This window comes from Mustela lutreola, chromosome 1, assembly GCF_030435805.1.
Source record: "Mustela lutreola isolate mMusLut2 chromosome 1, mMusLut2.pri, whole genome shotgun sequence".
NCBI lineage: Eukaryota > Metazoa > Chordata > Mammalia > Carnivora > Mustelidae > Mustela > Mustela lutreola.
The window spans coordinates 109,460,706-109,481,685 of record NC_081290.1 but is presented as its reverse complement, the minus strand read 5'-3'; the positions used below and the strand labels follow the sequence as shown (position 1 = coordinate 109,481,685).

Genomic DNA, 20,980 nt, shown 5'->3' with positions numbered 1-20,980 from the left:
AATTTTAGAATACTGCATTAAATCATCTTGAATACGAAAGTCATTTCCTTTTCAACTCTCTTTTAATCCTCTGGTCTAGTCAAGGAGAAAGTCTCCATTTGATGCCAGGATGTCGAACACTTTGCACACTTGTTAACCTCCACAGTAACAAAAGAAAATAAGCTTCTGACTCAGGCCTGCCAGCAGGCACCAATCGCTACCCAGAAGTTAATAAGCCATATTATTGTCATTGTGTGCATTTGAATAGTGATATTTTTCAAGCATTTTTTTAATAAATGTATTTAAGGTTTAAAAATGGAACCAATTTAGAAGAAAAGAATCAGTCTGCAATGGTCTATCTAGATCCTTGCAGCTTAAAATGAGATCAGTGGACCAGCCACAGCCACCTCACCTGTGAGCTTGTTCAAGTGCCAGATCTTTGGCCTCTCTCAAGCCTACTGAATCAGAATCTGCATACATGCACGTATGCATCCCTGCATTCATTCATTCATTCATTCATTCATGAGAGAGAGAAAGCAGGTCTAGGCCTGCCTGCTGCGAGTGGCATGGGAGGGGCAGAGGGGGCGGAGGAGGGAGGCAGACAAGCACACTCAGGGCTGAGCACAGAGCCAGATGCAGAGTGCAGGAGCTCTATCTCAGAACCCTGAGATCATGGCCTGAGCCAAACCAAGAGCCAGAGGCTTAACAGACTGAACCACCTAGGTGCCTCCAGTATCTGCATTTGAAACAAGATTTCCCATGTGACTTGAATACACCTTAAAATCTGAGAAACTGCAGGCGCCTGGGTGGCTCAGTTGGTTGAGTGACTGCCTTCAGCTCAAGTCATGATCCTGGAGTCCCAGACTGAGTCCCTCATTGGGCCTCCTGCTCAGCAGGAGGTCTACTCCTCCCTCTGTCCGTCCCCCTCTCATGCTCCCTTGCTCTCATGCTCTCTCTCCCAAATAAATAAAAATCTTAAGAAAAAAAACACAAAAATTTGAGAAGCTGGGACGCCTGGGTGGCTCAGTTGGTTGGACGACTGCCTTCGGCTCAGGTCATGATCCTGGAGTCCTGGGATCGAGTCCCGCATCGGGCTCCCAGCTCCATGGGGAGTCTGCTTCTCTCTCTGACCTTCTCCTCGTTAATGCTCTCTCTCACTGTCTCTCTCTCTCAAGTAAATAAATAAAATCTTTAAAAAAAAAAAAAAAAAAATTTGAGAAGCTCTAAGGTGACACAAGACTTTGTCCAAAACCATGCGGGCAGCTTGCAAATGGCTGAACTTTGGGGTTCACTGTTTGGATTACCAGGTGGCCATCCTCCAGGCTTCCCAGAAACGAGCTAGCACAGGTCAGAATGACAAAGGAGATAACTTCAGTGACTGCCAATGGGAAGTCACAAACCATCCATGGACTGTGAGGTCAGTGCGAAGAATCTGAATCAGTAGTGTTGAGCGTGTTGTAGGTAGGCTAAAGTTACCTTAAACATGCTCCTGTGCCATCCTGTCATGCTGCACAGATCATTCTTTTTTACCTTTTCTTTTTTTTACTACTAATTTTTACTACAGTAAAAATTCTCCTCACCCTCCCTTTCATCCTTCCTCCTCCCCCTTCAAGGGCTTGGGGATTTCTTTTTTTTTTTTTTAAAGATTTTATTTATTCATTTTACAGAGAGAGATCACAAGTAGACTGAGAGGCAGACAGAGAGAGAGAGGGAAGCAGGCTCCCTGCTGAGCAGAGAACCCGATGCAGGAATCGATCCCAGGACCCTGGGATCATGACCTGAGCCGAAGGCAGCGGCTTAACCCACTGAGCCCAGGCACCCGGGCTGGGGGATTTCTGTACACCTTCCACATAAGAGTGAGTGAAAAGCCTCCTTGCACCTACTAAATTAGCATGCCCTGGCCTTTTCTCCCAGAGTTGAGCCCAATTAAAGAGAAGATTATGCTTAGAAATTAAGACAGTCTGGGTCTTCTTATCTGGTGATACCATAAGAGGCAAAAGAATACCTCCCATCACCGCTCCAGAGAAGCCACAGGGTCACCCGTTCACCAGGATGGGTGGTCCATTTATTACGTCAATGATCAGGTAGGTCAGGCCAAAATTCTACTTCTGCATTAATTCTAAGGACACCTTCATGGCCTACAGAATTTGTCTGAAATACAGAGTAAAATAATAACCAAAATATGCCAGACTTCTGATACCAGAAATGTGAAAAATATGTAGTTACAGCCATCTAGGTATTTCCACAATATCCAGGTTCAACAGACATTAATAAAATGTTTTGATTTCCAGCAGGTGGTAGGCCTAACACCAGAGCTCAACATCAGAAACTCACCTTCCCAGCACAAAACATGAAGACGAGACCGTATGGTTTTGCAAAGAAAATGAAAAGGGAATCTAAATGGATGAAGAAAAGGGGGGAAATTAACAACGAACAATAGATGCAAAATCATGGTCTTGCATCCCTGATAAGAATTACATGCCATTCATTACAATGAAAAGAACATTGCGAATACTGTTAGATCTTTTTTTCCCTTTAGTTATTTTGAGAATGCACTTATGTAGGCAGAACATTACAGAGAACAAAAAATGTATATTACCGTGTAAGATTACTTTAATGGTTCTGAAAGAAGTTAAGAAAAAAAACAACCAAAAAATATATATATATATATATATATATGGGCATTGAGGAAAGTAGAGGAATAACTGCTAATACCTATGAGTATTCCAAGCAGTCATTCACTCTTCTAATCCTCACGACTCCAAGATAGATGTTATACTCCTATTAATAACATTAGCTGCCCGGGTGGCTCAGTCAGCTAAGCGCCTGCCTTAGACTCAGATCATGATCCCCGTATTGGGCTCCCTGCTCATCAGGCAGCCGGCTTCTCCCTGCTTGTGCTCCCTCGCTTTCTCTCTCTCTCTGACAAATTAAAAAATCTTAAGATAGAAAGAAAGAAAGAAAGAAAGGAAGGAAGGAAGGAAGGAAGAAAGGAAGAAAGAAAGAAAAGAATGCCATTTCGCAGATGAGAAAGACCTTGACCTGCAAGGTCTCTAAAATAACCTGAGGTCACAAGCCTGGGAGGACAGCTGGCTAGAAATCAGACACACTTGAAGTCCAAGCTCCTTAACACCAGACTCTTCCGCCCACTTCCCACCCGAGCGCTGGACCGCCCACGTCCGGATGCCTCTTCATCATCACTCTCTGATACGGACACACATAAAGACGTTTCATAAATTTCTTAATTAACTGGTGGAGTCTTCATCAGTTAGAGGGCTGGGCCATTTTTCACAGGACTGACTACACCTCAAAGCAGGAGAATAAACTTGGGGCATTGGATGCTTCCACAGTGATTAGAACTACTTACTTGGCAGAATTATGTTTTAGGGCTACTTGGGGGGAAATATTAACAGCTGGGGGAAATTTCTGTTGGAAGCAAAACATTATACTTTGAGAAATGCTTAAGTCAAGTATTCCCCTTTTATTAGGACTACTTAATGAAGTACAAAGCGTTAAAATAGCTGGCCGGAATATTTATTAGAGCACCAGCTGTTCCCTCCAGATTTTTAGAAATTCAAGACTTAGTGCCAAGCATAACTTAGAAAAAAAATTTCAACAAGTAAAAAGAGCCCTATCTCTTATAATTGTTCTCTAAATAGTAAATCGTAGATGAAGAGGTATAGAATATCATTTTGTCTTTTCAGAGAGGGGAGCTGAAGTGTTTTGCCATCCACTGCCAAATACCACCTTGTTATTGAGGTTGCTGATCACATTACTTAAAAAGTATCCCTTGGAGGGCGCCTGGGTGGTGTAGCTCGATAGGAGTCCGACCCTTAGTTTTGGCCCAGGTCCTGATCTCAGAGTCCTGGGATAGAGCCCAACTCAGTGAGGAGTGTGCTTGAGATTCTCTCTCTCCCCGCCCCACCCCTCCCACTTGTGCTCCCGTGCTGCGCGCTTTCTCTCTCCCCCCCTAAAATAAATAAATAAACAAATCTTTTTAAAAAATTATACCTTGCTAATAATCACAGAGTTTGCATGCCACTCTGGGTTCTTTTCTTTTCCTTTCCTTTCCTCTCCTTCCCCTTCCTGCCTTTGTTTCTTTCTTTCTCTTTCTTTCTTCCTTTCTTCCTTTCTTCCTCTCTCTTTCTTTCTTTCTTTCCTTCCGGAGTGGCATGATAACTATGTCCCAGGAAAACATTTCAGAGAAATAATTTAGACTTTATTTAGACTTTATTTCCAAATTCTATTTCTTCCAAACTTCCACTTGAGGAGCCCAGCCATCATCAAATAATGTTATTTTTAAGATTTTCTTTATTTATCTGAAAGAGAGAGAGAATGAGAGAAAGAGAGAGCATGAGAGGGGAGAGGTCAGCGGAAGAAGCAGACTCCACTGAGCAGGGAGCCCGATGAAGGACTCAATCCTGGGACTCCAGGATCATGACCTGAGCCAAAGGCAGTTGCCTAACCAACTGAGCCACCCAGGCGTCCCATCCAATAATGTCATTTTTTTTTTTTTAAGGTATGGAAACAGAAGAAATCAAGAAAATAATGGAACAATTCATTATTGCACACTGAATATTCTACATTCAACCTTTTCTTTTTCTAGAGTAGGCTGACAAATATCAGGTTTGGGTATTCCGTGTTGCTTTACTGTCAGCAATCTCAGATAGTGCTGCGCATTTGGATCTGAGAGAAGAAATGTCCCTGCCACGGCGTGACTGCAGAGAAGTCAACGAAACTGCCATAGGGATACAGAAAGCAACTCCCCTATTCCCCACCCCCAAATGAGGGTACTCAGGGTGGGGAAACAGGAGAAAGCCCCAGGAAAGGGAGGCTGGAAGGAAGAGCACCTTGGGCAGGGAGACTGATTTCTGCAGGTAAGGACAGATCACTGTCTGGCACCTGCAGTTAGACTGAGTCCCCTGCCCTGAAGGGTGCGGGACAGCAAGGGCAAAAGAACAGAATGTCTATTTCTTCATTGTTCCTGTCGAGTAAATAACTAGCTTCTCTCCCTATACGATGCTAATTTTTAGCATACTAATTGCAGCACAAGAGGTTCTATTTAGCAGAGATTTTCTCATTTTGTTTTCAGGACTTTCAGATTTAAAAATAAACTGGCATTTTTGGATTAATAAAAAATTCCATGAAGGATAAAATAGGCCACATTATATTTTTCTCATCGGCAACAAACACGAGCTTCATGTGTTGGTGAAATCATTCACTCTTCGGTCACAGCACAACACTACCCACCCCCAGCTCCCCCAAGGGTCCCCTCCAGACAGCAATGAGAAGAGATGCCCCTTCCTGACAAGAACAACAAACCAGAGCTTCTCAAAAGTCTGTGGGGCATCAGAATCACCTGCAGAGATTTAAAAATACAAAACCCAAACAACAAAACACACACACACACACACACACATACATACACACAATATCAGGGCCCCATCCAGGACCTACTGACTCAGGTCCCCTGGAGGGTAGACTAAACTTAGTCCTAACAATTTACAAATTATGCTACAACATCTATAAAGAGATGAAATACCAACAAATCTTACAGAAGTCTCTAGGTAGTAGTGAGAGGGACTTCTGGACATGAAGAGATTCCCGCATAGGAGATGGACCTATGTAAGGAATAATTTTGTAAAAACGTGCCTTGACCATCAAGATTCAAAAAACACCTGAAGGTCAGGGCGTCTGGGTGGCTCAGTCTGTTGAACGTCTGCCTTCCGCTCCCGGTCATGATCGTGGAGTCCTCAGATCCAGCCCTGCGTCAGACTCCCTGCTCAGTGCGAAGTCTGCTTCTCCCTCTGCCCTTTATCCCACTTGTATGCTCTCTCTCTATTAAAGAAATAAAATCTTTTAAACACACACACACACACACACAAATACCTGAAGGCTAGAACGGTGGTTTTCAATAGTCTTTTGGAGCAGCAGACCTCTTCTTAAGCAGCAGACCCCTTTTTTCAAGCCAATTCCTTCCTGATATCCCAAAATATCAACCCTAATGGCTGAGTCCTCAGGAGGGAAGAGAGGTCACGGATCCTTCTCATCAGGCCCCAGTCACACCTCAAGGAAGCCTGGGGCTGCAGGTAGCAACAGTTTAAAAACCACTGGGCCAGACTAAGATATGTAAATGGGATAAATAAATAGTGCTAAATCTAAATTCAAATAATTAACTGGAGGGTTGGGGCTTCTGATGAGCACTTAGCCTAGGGAGACATGCTTAAGAGAAGTTCACCTAAAAAGAAGCGAAGGTTTCATTTCACTAGAAATTCACTTTGAGCCAGCCATGTTCTCTGGCTGCCAGGAAAAGCCTGTGCAGTTTTAGCTTAGGTTAATAACTCCTATTTGCACTGAGAGATTTACCTTTCACGAAGCACATGCATGCTCTCAATTAATACTGGATAACAACTCTGTGAGATGTTGGAATTATTTCCCCATATTTTAGATAAGCAGCTGAAGTATCATCTGCGAGAGTAACCTACTCAAACACAAATCCAGGCAGTAGCAGAGTCTTCTACCTCTAGGTTCAGCATGGTCTAGAGACTTAAGAGGAAGTTCAAGGGTGACAGCCCACTGCTCTCGGATGGGTGGAAGGGTGTGTGAAGAATGTGTTCCGTTCTGGTTGCTACAGTAATGGAAGTGTGTCTAAATGGGACCACAGGCAGAGAGAGTATCACGACCAGGGCAAAGAACAATCTGGAAATCATACAGGAAGAATACATGAAGGAACTAAGAACTTTCAAAGATGAAAAACAGAAGTTTTAGGAATGATATAATATCCTTTTTTATATTTGTTAATTTAAAAAATTTTTATTTTTAATTTGAGAAGAGACAGAGATAGTGAGCAAGAGCACTCGAGTGGGGAGGAGGAGAAGCAGGCTCCTCAGTGAGCCCGGAGCCCAATGAGGGGCTCGATCCCAAGATCCTGGGATCATGACCTGAGCTGAAGGCAGCCTTTAACTGACTGAGCCACCCAGGCACCCCCAAAATACCCTTTTTTTAAATAATGAAGGGCTACCGAGAAGGCAGGTAAGTCTTGTTTTGTCACCTAGGGCCTTCCCCTTCTCCTTCCTGAAAAATTCTATCCTAAAGCCATTACTGGAGACCAAGCAAGACTGGCCTTTGTGCAAGGATGGGTATGGCAAAGGATGTGGAAGCCCAGAGCAGGGTATCAGAGCCTGATCAGAGTGAGGAGTGCTCATACTGGGGGGCAGGGTATGGTATCCATGTTGCAACATCAGCATACAAGGAGGGAAACCGTATGAGGGACAGGGGAAGCTGTGGAAGACTGGCTACATATTAGAAGAATTTGTCAAATAAGTAAATTGTGAAGAAATATGGGAGCCAGGAATTCACTGTTGAAGAAGGTATTTATAAATATAAAAAAAGAAAAACTTAGAATAAACCCTGTGGTATCAAAGAGGAATGTGAGTTATCACTGAACTCATGGTTTCAAAATATAAATAAATATAGAAATGCATATGTAATATATGTACATGCATATATATGTATATACAAATACATATTCCACAGTTCTGTCCACTGAGAATTCCCAGGGCTGGTGATACCCTCACAGCTACAAGCACACTTAGCAACCACATCTTGGCTTCTAAATACCATTTGCCATTCAAAGGAACCAGAGCTCCTTGGAGAAATGGCTGATACAATAGATCACACCAGTACCTTACAAGATGAGGTTGGAACATCTCGTTCCTCCAGAAAGTAAAGAAGTACTCAAAAAATGATGGGAGTAAATGGGCATGGGAGGCAGCATAGAAAGACCATCGCTGACTGCCAAACCTGGGACCAACTACAACATCCAAGTAGGGAGAGCAACAGCTTAACTTAAACACACTGAGAAAAAACAAGGAAACAGTAAGCTCTTACTGATAAACAGATTGAAAATTTGATGAGGACTGATATTTACATTGTTTCAAAGTAACCTGTCACCAATATGTACAAATTACAAAAGGAAAAAGACTAACTTTATGGTGAAGCAGCTTGGCAAACAAGACTTTAAACAAGTGACCATTGTCAGTCATAGGCCAAACAGAAATCAGTGCCATCTGATGGGATGCAATGCGACAGACGTAGCTCCATTTCTGTGGTTTTCCTGCCAGAGATGCACAGCCTGAATCTAAGGAGGAGAAAACGGAAGACAAACCCAAAATCAAGGACTGTTTTACAAAACAACTGGTTTATAATCTTCAAATGTATCCAGATCTTGACAGGGAAGAACTGAAGGAGGTACATCATGTGTGTTCTCTACTGGGTTCTTTGCTTTACAAGACATGATTGGAACAACTGGGAAACTTGAAAGAGGTCTAAGGGTTAGACGATGGTAACAGATCAGTGGTAATTTTCTGGCTTTGAAGGCTGTACCCGTGGCCATCTAGGACAATATCCTAGTTTCCAGGAAATATACACTCAAGTATTGGCGTGACAGCCATTATCCTGGCAATTTTGTCTCAAGTGATTCAGGATAAAAACAAATTATACCACATGAAATTTTTCTGTGTTTGAGACTGTTTCAAAATAAAAATTAAAAATCGGCAACATTAGGAGGATGGAAGTTATAGGGAAACAGATTACATCTACTTGAAGGACAAATGAAACGTGGTCCAAAAAACAGATCCCAGCTTAAACGGGTTGGCAGAACGTCACAGAGAAAATGTTTAACTGAACAGGAAGTTAGAGGAGATGACGCCTAGATACTCTCCAATGATTTCGTAATTCCTTCATTCCACCACTATCTATTAAACACCTACTGTGTTTCAGACAGTGTGCTAGACCCTGGGCTTATTAAAATGATGGAGAGACAGTCCCTGCAGTCAAGGCTCTTATAATCAAGTGAAGTATAATGATTCAGAAGTCAGAAATGGAAGACAGTCATCAGTGTTACATATGGAAAGAAGCATGTGTCTTCAATACTCCATTGTCTTTAATTGTCTTCAATAATCCAATTTTCATTTATGAATTTTCAATAGACTACACATAGTTTATTATACAATCATATTCTTTAACATTTTCATCCTAACTCTTTGTGCTAGTGGGTGGTGTTAATTGAGGCATATGCAAAAACTTTATCACTTTTCAATTATGAACAGATGTAAGTGACTTACTTGATGTTTTATTTTAAAATTAAAAGCATCTTCTAAAATAAGTTTCAAAGGAGAAGCTAGGGCTATCGTTACTAGAGGAGATCAAATATTCCAAAAGTGAACCCTGACATGTTCTCCAACAGCTCAAAAGTCATCCCACATCTCTGTGCTCCAATTTTTTCATCTGTAACGAAGATGTCATAATATGCTTTAAGATGCTATGACATGCTTAGAAGAAAAAAATCATAATTAGAAAGCTTTGTTAAAATACAGGTTGCTTTCACCTTTTGCCAGAGACTAACTATTATTGTGGACATACTGAGACAGAGTGATCCATCTAAATGAGCTCACCTTGGCAATTTGATGGTGAATGGAACATCATTTGGTTTTCCAACTCCCCCCCCCCCCATGGGCTTCATTTCTGTCCTCTAGCATATCATCAAATGTAAATACTTCAGTGTCTGTTCTCACTGACCCAAGTGTGAGCAGCCAGACTAAGCAAGTCCAATATTCAATTATTTTCCCCACTGAGGTCTCTACACCTTTCTTATACTTTTCCCATATGACACTTTCATAACCATATTTAGTTTTCTTCCTACCATCTCCCTGTAATTCAAAAGGCAATTTAGACTCCCATATGGTTGCCATCGAAGCTAACAGATGTCTAGCAAATTAAAACAAAAATTATGACTTATAAACTGCTGATGTATCGTCATTCCAGAACATCTTACAATTTATAGTGAATCATAAGATAAGACTTCCTACTTGATGCTCCCCCAAGGTTCCCTAAATCTCTCTCCCCTCTGAATTTGAGCCCTGAGGAAACAAATTAGATACAACATTCTGCTATGAAGCCAGGATAAACCTCCACTTAAAGACACAATGTAATATTTGAAAGCACATCAAAGAGAAATTTGGCCTCAAGTATCCAAGGTTGTTCTAATTATTGTTCTGGGAGGAGAAGAGAAAAACAAGTTGGGTTTTCCCAAATCATTCTTGGTTTTCCCAAGTCATTCAAGGTTTCCAGTGATCCATGGGGCTTTTTTCTAATAAGTAAAAATTAAATTTACTGCATTCACTTGCCTCATCTCCTTGGCAGATCTTAAGGATATTATCACCACCTGGTAGTAATGATGCTAAAGTATTCTAGAAGTTCTATAGTACAGGATGAAAGTATAAAGCCTAGAGGCAGTATCAACAATGATATTCACCATTGGTTAATTACTGAGACACTGTACTGGGTAGTATGTTATCTCACTGAATGCTTGAAACTACAATTCCTTTAGATGTCATCCTTCCTTTATAAACAAGAAATCATGGCTCAGTGCAGCAGAACGTAGAAATGGCCGCCATTCACACGACCTTGACATCCGTCCATCAAAAGGTGGAACTTCTTTCTTCACCACTGCTCAAAACTGAGCAGGATCTACGTGTGCTTTAATAAGTAAAACAGAGGAAAGTGACACGGAGGCAGCTCTGGGGTGTAGCCTTAACTGGCTGGAAGCTTCTACGGGTCTCAGAGACAGGAAGAAGGTACATGGAGGCGGCTCCACCAACAAGCCTGGCTGAGGTCTAAGCAAGCAGCAACTCCCAGTCATGTGAGGATGCCATCTTGGGCATCCTACCCCTGATAGCTCCAGCTCTAGCCACATCTCACTACAAATGCCCAAGAGACCCCAAGTGCAAGTGCCCAGATAAGCCTGGTCAAATCTGGTTTTGTTTTAAACCACTAAGTGTTGGGGTTGACTGTTATACAGTAACAGATCAACACCAGGATGAGATCAACTTACTGGCCTCTGAACACTCAAGAATTAGTACCAAAATCCCAAAGAGCCCAGAGCAAAACATCTACTAATGGTGGGTGATGGGATGTGAGGATTCAGGACCCAAAAGTGACCTGAACACAAAACTCCCCTTCTCCCCCCTTGCCCACCTCAAAGCAGCCTAAGGGTTTTCCAAGAAATGTCCAAATATGGTAACACCCTCAATAAAATCAAATCCCTTCTGGCTTGAGTTCTTCCAATATTAAATAGGGAAAATGAGATTTTCCCCACCACCCTGTGATAACTAATGAGAAAGGAATCTGTACAAGATGTTGACTTTGTTACTCAGAATATCGTTACAACTGTTATATAAAAGGATTCGTATTTTACACACAAAACTGTACTCTAATAATAAAAATATATTTAATGACTCACAGGACCACATTTGAGATTCACAGTGGGGACAGGGAAGAATGCACAGTATACCAGCAAGTGAATAAGCCAAGAAGAAATTAGGGAAAGATGTGTGTGTGTGTGTGTGTGTGTGTGTGCGTGCGCGCGCGTGCATGTTCTATGAAAGGATCTTTGAGGGGAAAAAAATATGAAGAAAATTGATCTTCAGACAAATCTCAGTAACAGAAAAAGTCTAATTTAACAAGTGTCCCAATATATGCTATTTTTATTTTATATAGTGCCTATCTCTTGTTATTATTCTTCCCTAGCCTATTGGAACTCGACAGACACTTCCTCTGCCAGCACTAGAAAGAAACTTACAACTCATCCAATTCCTTCATTTTAAATGCTGAGAAACTGAGGCCAAGGGCGGTTAACTGACTAGTAAGGAGTCAAATTACTCAACAGCAAGAGAACCAAACTCGCAGTGCTGATGCTACCATATGTTCAATTTTATTTTACCAGAAGTGTACCTCCAAGGGTCCTCAATGTACTTCAAATTTCTTCTAGCATCTCACCGATGTGACAATGAAAGATTAGGAAACCATGCTGTTATCAATCTCTTCTTCATACCAGTGTAAGAGTAGCATTAAATCTGCTATTTCTGGCAGGAACTGGCAGGATGTGATTCTGTATTGGGCAAAGCCATGCAACTGTACAGAAACATTTGCCAAGTTACTGACCCCAGCTCTTCAGTCATTAACACCTTAGTCTGAATTATTTTCATTGAATGTCAGGGTTATCATCCTGCTGATTCTGACTAAAAACCATGGTACTGATAAACTGGGAGATTCAAATATGGGATAATTTTGAAGCATACAGCAGGATAGGAAAGGCACTGGCTGGGGCGGGGTGGTGGGCGGCGTGGAGGGCATCAGGGAGGAAAGCATTAAGCATAGAAAGGAAGGAGGTGTGTAGAAAGCAGAGTAAGAAGAGAGCCTTGGAACGAAGGCGTCTACTTAACAATTCTGCCTGGTGCAGGTTTTGTAGTTCTACAGCTTAGGTCTCTTTCCAGGCTCCCCATAAAACTCCCCCCCAAGAGATGAAGATCTTCAAACTCAGAAAAGATGCAGCTCTAGGGCGCCTGGGTGGCTCAGTGGGTTAAGCCGCTGCCTTCGGCTCAGGTCATGGTCTCAGGGTCCTGGGATCGAGTCCCGCATCGGGCTCTCTGCTCAGCAGGGGGCCTGCTTCCCTCTCTCTCTCTCTGCTGGCCTCTCTGCCTACTTGTGATCTCTGTCTGTCAAATAAATAAATAAAATCTTTAAAAAAAAAAAAAAAAAAGATGCAGCTCTATTCCAGAACTCTCTCTGCAAGCATTCCACAATTCTTTAATGCTCTCCGCAATTCTAATGGTTTTGCCACAACCTAATCCACAGAAAATACTAAATTTTCCTCTGTACACCATACAAAATTATACCAAACTGTCAGGGAAACAGGCCCAAATCCCTTTATTTCTTTTCTACCTCCTGCTATGAAACTGCATAGAAAGCCCCTGGGTGCTTTTTGTTGCCTGGTAGCTGAAATGTGCAACTTTTCCAAGTGTTCAAGTAGAATCAAGAGGCCTAGACTCACCACCTCAACAAGGTCCAGTCCCAGTTCAGCAGTCCCTGACTCTTGAAGTCACAAAGTTTCAAGTTCGAATAAAATCAAAATACCTCCCTCAGAAATGTGACTACCAACGACTTTTCAACATTTCCAGCAAAGGGGAAAAAAAGAGAAGCAAAGAAAGAAAATAATTTCTTCTTCCTAACACTGTAGCAGTGTTTGATTGCAGGAAGGGGGTGACGGCTCACAGGAATCAGGTACAATCTCTGACCAAAAAAAAAAAAAAAACCCAGGCAAATGAACAAACAAAAACTTTGCCTGTAAATTACTACATATAATATTTATTAGTGTTCTCTGCCCCCCCATTCTCTTTATGAGTCTTGAGGACAGATGACATTCTGACACAGAAAGTGGTCTCCAAACCTCTCCATTTCCTTTTGCAAAACATGCAAACCAACGCAAGATACTTGTACAGAAAATAGAAAAAAAAAATTCTAAATAGCTTGGTAAATGTGCATAGGAAAAAAAAAATACATGAAGAGCTGTGTTGATAACTATTCTCATACATGTATATATTTGCAGGAAATGACTAAAATTAAGAAGAATCAAAATAAACACGCCCTGTATTCCGGCTGCTGTGCATTATTTCTGATCGACGGTTGGATGATTGTTTATCTCATACATGAACCTACACTGAATAGCAACTTGGAGAACACCTCCAGACAGCCACCATCTTTACTTTGTACGGGGGTGGGGGGAATGCCCACTAAGGAAAGAGATGGGATGAGAAGGGGTGGGTAAGAATAACACAGTCTTTGACCCACTGTCAACCCCCCTTGCCCTAGTGAACTCTTTGTCTGGTTGCTGAACACGTTTGTGAGATCAAGGGAAAAAATCCAAACAAAACAAAAGAGTAGGCATCCCAGCCTAATTACAATAGGTGCCCAGCACACAGTGGTGCCAGCAAAGCCAGAGCGTGGTTTGAATCTTGCGTTCAAGCATTCGCTCTCTCGTACCCCCAATAAAACATGTCTCACACAATCTCTTGCATTGCTCCAAGGTTTCCCCCAAAACGGCCGGCTCTGTGTCACTCCTTAGAAAAGGAGGATGTGAGGCACGAACACACTGAAACATGTTGATGGTGACTTGTTATTATCCGGACAATAATATATACATGGAAATAAAACCGTCCACCCCACACGCCCACTGACCAGTCCATTATGCAAAAGGAGCGCCTTCCAGCTGAAGGGAAAGAGCTCACAGGAAGCGTTATTTACGTGTACATTACAGAACCATATACCACCGCATCTGCATCCTACACAAAGCCCGAGATGGTGCAAGAAGATACACGCTGAGCATGGCACAGACCAGCCGCGGCAACACGGAGCCAAGCCCTCGTCCAATCAGATGCTTGTTAGAAGGTGGACCTCAGGGTCGGCTCTGCCCGATTAGCCTTCCCTATTATGACACCACGCTCTGCCCAACATCCATATCCCACCGGGAGCAAATCTAATTCGTGCGGTTGCTCATTTCTCAAACTGCCGAGCCCTTTCTTTCATCTGCATCCCTGCAATTCGCCCCTTAAAAAGCCACCCCAAGGCCTGGGTGCCCCCTTTCCGGCTCGGTTTTTCTTTTACCTCTTCCCACTCCTAGAGAGGATTAAATGTTTCTCTCTCCAACGCGCAAGCTGGAAAGGCGGAAGGCAAATGCCTCTCCAAGCTCGGGCAAGCGCCCGAGGGGCTGCGAAAAGTAAAAGCAGCAAGCAACGTGGGGGGAAATCGTCGCGGATCGATCGGCCGCAATAGTTGAAACCCCAGAAGCGCTCCAACTTACCCAAAATATGACATTGAAGCCAAATATGAAGTATTTGATGCAACAACTGACTTCAGGACCCTTGTAGTGCTTCCCGGACATCCTCTGGGTTCATGAAGACACTTGCCCCGGCAGCCCGAGTTTGGAGCCCGGGAGCACCGTTGCTCAGAGTAGCCCGGAGGGAAGCAGGGGATCGGGGACGCAGCTCCGGGCCGCGCCGCGGCGGCCGGGGCTGAGAGCCGCGCGGGGACCGACCGGTGGAGAGCGGCTCCCGCACCTTCAGCCCCCTGCGCGTCGAGGCCGCCGGAGCCGGGGTGGCCGTGAGCTGGCGGAGAAGCCGCGCGCTGCAAGCCCCGAGCCTCGCCGAAGCTGGCCCCGAGCCCAAGGCGAGAGCCCGCGTCCGTCCGCCGGGCGATATATCCGTCCGTCGGCCTCTGAGCTTCGGGCAAACGCGGCCGCCGCAGATGCTGCTGAAGACGCTACTCCCTCGCCCGCCCGCCCGCCGGCTCGCGCGCCCTCCCACCCCTCGCTCCGCCCGCCGCTCGCTCCGCCCGCCGCTCGCTCCGCCCGCAGCTCCGCCCGCCGCCCGAGCCTCGGCGAGACGCGCGCGCGCGCCCGAGCTCGGGCGCTCCCGGGCGGCCGCGGTACCACGTCGCCGCACCGCCTCCTCCTGCCACCGCTCTGCGCTCCTCCCGCTCCCTTTCTCCCCGCCCCTTCTCCGACCCGCCCGGAGCGCCGCCGACCCCCGAGCGCTGCAGCAGGGTAGGTGGGGAGGATGACAGTCGCAAGGGAAGAGGAAGGGCGCCCGGGGAGCACGCGGATTGGGAGCCGCCGCCGGAGTGACCGGGATTGAGGAGCGGTGGGTCCCTCTCCACCACCCGCTGCGGCAGACACTATCGGGAGGGACGCGGGGGAGAGGGTCGCTCCGGGGAGAGAGGGCTGGGTGAGTGCGGATCCCGCGAGCCCCCCGCCCCCGGCCGAGCTCCCTTCCTGGTGTAACCGCGCTCGCGCCCCCTCCTCCACGACGGGATAGTTACTGGAGAAGACGCGCGGCCACTGAGCTGGAGCGGAAAGGGGTCGTAGACTTTGCTGGGAGCAAAGGGGGAAGGTGGGGTGTTGGGGAAGAGGGAGGAAAAGAGAGACGGGAAATGGGGGGAGACCATTGGGAGGGTTGCAAAGGAACGTCTCGGGAATCCAAGTGTGGCTCCAGCCCAACCTCCCCACCTGCCGGAAAAATGAGCTGCATCCCAGAAATGCGGACAAGGAAAGAGAGATGGCTCAAAGGAGTCCCGGCCCGGATACGATCCTCACCCTAGGGTCTGTTGCAGTAACATACAGCAAATGCCCCTCGAGACGGAATAGTGCCGAAGACCTTGACTGGTTCCTAACTCTAAGAAGCAATTCGGAAGAAGTTCCAGGCGGTCTTTTGGGAAATCGGAATTAGTATTATACATCATAAACCATTAAGGTGTGACCTCTGGGTAAGGATAGAACGAGTGACTGGAAACTCTTTGAGAGCGCTACCTGAGAACGTGTGCCCATTGGTTGCATATCCCACCTCCTCCTCGAAGCATTTTCAGAGGTGCTGGCGAGCGGGTACCAGTATCTCATGGTAGAAGAATGAACAGCTCAGAACTCTGTGTAAATGTCTATGGGGTGCTTTTTTGTTTGTTTGCTTCCAGGCTTCAGAAAGAGTTGAGATCGGGAAAACTTTCCAGCACCACCCCTGTAACCTGGAACCCAAAACAAATGTGCCTGTTTCCTAAATTCCCCAGATGATACTTCGTATGCTTACGTTTGAGAACCTTTTGCATAGGGTTTCTCTGGTTACCCACCTCTCACTTTTCTCAAAAATAAGCTAGCTAGTTGACAGCCTATAATCCAGTTTTGGAGGGGTGAGAAGTTACTTTTTCTTGCAATAAACTACCACCCATTGAGATACGCTTGGCCTTGAGAGGGATGGAAGCTATATATTTGGTTCCTGGGGACCCACAGAGGCCAAAGCGTCAGGAGATCCTCTCCATTCAGTACCACAGAACTATGATACTGGCTAACAAGGATTTCTGCCCTTCGGATGATAGAACCACTCCCCCCCCCCCAAAAGTGGCCTCCACCTGCCCAAAGCACACAGCACACTAACCACCAGTCTAGTAGGTTTAAAAGGTCTGCCATTCCCTACTATCAGGAAAGGACATACAAGCTTTACCTAAACCTATTCCTGCCATATTGCAAATCTTGCTATGTATAAAAAGAACAGTCCCTACAGATTCCTGGGTAAGTCAGAGAAAAGGTCTGCCTTAAGCAAAGGTGACACAATCCAGAAAAGGACTGGAAATTAGATCCAGTTAGATCCAAATGATTGAGTTGATCTCTAAGCAGGATTTATCTTTGAAATAAAAATCAACAGGGCGCCTGGGTGGCTCAGTGGGTTAAGCCGCTGCCTTTGGCTCAGGTCATGATCTCAGGGTTCTGGGATCGAGTCCCGCATGGGGCTCTCTGCTCAGCAGGGAGCCTGCTTTTCTCTCTCTCTCTCTCTCTCTCTCTGCCTCTCCATCTACTTGTGATCTCTGTCAAAAAAAAAAAAAAAATAAAAATCAACAGAGAAGGAAAAGTTCAGATAACTCATCAGTTATGCGAGAGCTGGGGAGGGTCTAGTTGAAGTCCAATTTCCTATGTCAAAAGTAAGTTCTAGGGGTATTGATGAATTACACACGGTAACAGAAGAAAACGGTATTTGTTAAACCTCTAACTAGAAGTATTTCTCAACATCAAAGCAAGAGAAGGAAGTGATGTGGATACGACTGACCTGACCAGTAACCAAAGAAATAGATATTAAAACAAATTAATGATAAAGGTATGAAGATAAGGGGCACTGGCTTCCTCAGTCATTGCAGGTGTCGTTTTGAAAGGATACCATCCATTGGGAAAGCATTTTGGCTCTGTGTCCCAGGTCAGGGTGTGCCTACATTTTGACTCAGCAGTCCCACTTCTGGGAATCTAGCCAAAGAAATACTCCAAAATGTGGAAAAAGTTACATACTGCAATTTGTACATCATACCATTATTTTTATTGAAGATTTGGCTGCAGCTTAAAGATCCTGGAGCAGGAACTATACATGCAGTCACCTGGATGGGGACCACAATACCGCCTCATTTTTCTCTGCCTGTGCACTGAGGCATTGCTTTCACTGCCTGAAGCACTCTCCATGCCCTTTGTCTACGAGCTGAGCTGACTCCTCTTATTTATCCTCAACACGTTTTTAAAACTCCAGTATAGTTAACATACAGTGTTATATTAGCTTCAGGTGTATAATAAGTGATTCAACAGCTCTACGCATGATTCAGTGCTCATCACCGGTAAGTTGCTCTGATTCCCTTCACCTGTTTCACCCATCCAGCATTTTCAAGGTTCCTTCTTTTGTTCCCTCAACACCTCCTACATTCTTGCATTTTGTACTGGGAAACTACCTGTAATTACTTGTTTCCTTGCCTGTCTCCTCCACTCCACTGTGACTCCTTCAAGGGTGTGCCCCATCTCCTTTTAATCTTAGAATCACTAGCGCCTTGCTAATGTAGCAGGCGCTTGATAAATATTTTTTAAACAAATGGATGAATCATTTACTCAAACCTTTTACAACCATTAGGAATGATGATTATAAAGAATTTGTGGCAATGTGAATACATTATGTTAGATTTCAAGGGCACTGTATATGGAATTATCTCAAAGTAATGTTACATGAAGAAAGAAAGGTGCAAAACAGCATGCGCAGTAGGCTACCATTTTGTTAAAAAAAAAAAAAGTCATGTTGGAAAAGGAGACTGGAAGATTTGTACATACATATATTTCCTTGTTAATGGGTAGGTTATCTATGGAAGAAAATAAAAGAAACTCAGAAACTGCTAATAGATGTTATGAATGGGATTGGAGAGTAGACTGGAAAACCAAAAGATATATTGGGAAAGAGACTTGCTTTATTTTTTTAATAAGCCCTTTTGTTTGTTTTTGAAATGTGTACAATGTACATGGTATAACTGTTTTTGAAAAATAAATGACTTTATGAAATTTTATGTAATTAGATGAAGTAAATTGGGAGTCAGTTCTCACCGAATAACAGATGTGGCTGTGGGATTGTCATGTGTTGTGTGGTTGTGTGATTTTGCTTTCATGTTTCTGGTTTCTAACTTTTCTTAATGTTTTGCTTTTATAATTGCAAAGTTAAGATTATAAATGAAGGCTAAACAGGGACGCCTGGGTGGCTCAGTCGCTTAAGCCGCTGCCTTCAGCCCACAGAATCGGCTGATTCTTGGAAGGGTGCAGGGATGGAGTCCACTTCAGGCTCCTTGCTCAGCGGGGAGCCTGCTTCTCTCTCTGCCTCTGCCTGCCATTCTCCCTGCTTGTGCGCTCGCTTGCTCTCTCTCTATCTGACAAATAAATAAATAAAACCTTTAAATAAATAACTAAATAAAGACTAAACAACTAAGTAATCATTGTATTTGTTTCATCACAACTTTTTCACATCTCAATAAATTTTGATCTTAAGAAAAGAAAGAGAATAATTTTCTCCCCAGAGATTGCTATGGCCATCTCTTCTATAATTCTGAAGTTGAAGTTGAAAATGGATAATAAGTTTAATTACCAAAATGTTCATCAGCCTTTCAAATGGCAGTGAGAACAAGTAAAACATGTTCTTCTAATACTTGTATAGCTGAACAGCAAGATAGGACAACAACATTTTATCAGATTAAGACACCAGATTTAATGAGCTTGTTGGTTTTACTCTTCTGTCCACCTTTCTGCCTCCCTCCTCTTTCTCTTTTTCCTCTCTGTCTCTCTGCTCCTCTAGTCCTTTCTTTTCCTTCTATGCAGCCAGCACTGCTGCTGGGAGGGCAGGGGTTACCTCCCCTCACCCATTGCCTCCTTCCTCTCAGAACCTGAGTAGTGTTCCAGTGTCCCCCCTCTTTCAACATTCATATGCTCCAGAAAGACCAGGACCCCTCTAGGCTCCAAAGGGTATCTTGGCTCTTGCCAGTGTTTGGTTCAGAAATGGGCTGTGACACAATTCTGGCCAATGAGACAGGAGGAGAATCTGCTGAGAGGTCCCTCACATCTAAGAGATGGTGTCTTTTTGGCCCTGGATTTAATTGTGTTTGGATACAACACCAGGATCACATATAGCCTAACAGTAAAGACTGTACAAGGATAGCAGAGTGAGAAAAACTGAAGAGAACCTAGGCCTTCATGACATTGGGGCATGGCTGACTTAAGCCTACCTCAGGACTTCCTGTCATAGGAGAGACTTGCTTGGTTACGGCCCTGTGAGAGGGGTTTTCAGTTTCAGGCAGCTGAGAGTACCCTGACTTTAACACTCTCCTCTGAGCTGCTCTCCTGCCCTTGGATTTTCTCTTCCTAAATCATCTCCAGCCTTTCCATATTTCCCTCATAACACTCATTTTCTATTTTTCCCTCCCCCTCCTCTCTTCCCCAACTGTTCCCATCTCTCTTAAATAATGCAGGGCACACCTTCCTCTCAGCCTTTCTCAACCACAAAGCACATCCCCACCTCCAGCCATGTTTGGACTTCACAGTGGTTGGGAGCATGTAGATCCAGCCTGGCTTGCCTGAGAGTCTGTCTCCTTCAAGGGGATTCAATAACAAAAGGATCCCTTCATGTGACTGAAATGGTGGTGATGTTTTTAGGAGAGTTGGAGAGAGGAAGCCAAACTCTCTTTCTCTTCTCTCTCTCTCTGTGTCTGCAGAAAGAGGAAGGAAGCCTAAATGCTGAGAGAAACAGCCGTCTCGGATAGCGTGGGCCACGTGATTGGTTGTGCATTTTGTCCTCTGAAAGGCTTCCTACCCTGCTAAAGGCTTTTCTACTTCTGGAGTTCTTCAAGTGGACATTGTGTTTGAGGTTTATGAGATTTTTTTTAGATAGAATCCTTCCATCTCATCCCATTTTGGCTTTAGCTTGGTGGAAATGGGCTCCTCACAGTTGCAAATCAAAGAACCTTGATTAGACAATGGGTCATCCCACCTCAAATCCATTGTGAAATGAGGTCAACTTAAAATTATTTTTAATGAGCTGTAATAGAAAATTAAAGCGTATTGTCATTACACTTAATGGATTAACTGTTGTGCTTGCTTTGGTTGAAAATGTTACATTAAATTAAGATGTTATATTTTTCTGTGAACAATTGCACCCCCAGGAACAGTACCAGCCCCACGTCCCTCTCACCCTATACCCACACATACCATTAAAGAAGATTAGCTTTCAGAGCCCCAGGAAGATGGGAAAAGAAAGTACATTTGTCTCAAAAATGTGATTAA

The 20,980-nt window shown here is 44.1% G+C and overlaps 1 protein-coding gene and 1 long non-coding RNA gene across 2 annotated transcripts in view; one reads left to right on the top strand and one right to left on the bottom strand.

Annotated features, from left to right (window-relative positions):
• TSPAN5 (tetraspanin 5) overlaps positions 1–15,174 on the bottom strand; it is a 177,472-nt gene extending 162,298 nt beyond the window's left edge. Inside the window, exon 1 of the mRNA XM_059172520.1 lies at positions 14,678–15,174. Coding sequence (XP_059028503.1) covers positions 14,678–14,758 — 81 coding nt within the window. The 5' untranslated portion in view covers positions 14,759–15,174. The remainder of the gene's footprint in view (positions 1–14,677) is intronic.
• Positions 15,175–15,248: 74 nt separating this feature from the next.
• Positions 15,249–20,774, top strand: LOC131830127 (uncharacterized). The gene is made up of 2 exons (XR_009353074.1): positions 15,249–18,012; positions 20,413–20,774. It is a non-coding gene; the product is annotated as an uncharacterized LOC131830127 (long non-coding RNA).
• Positions 20,775–20,980: the final 206 nt, after the last annotated feature.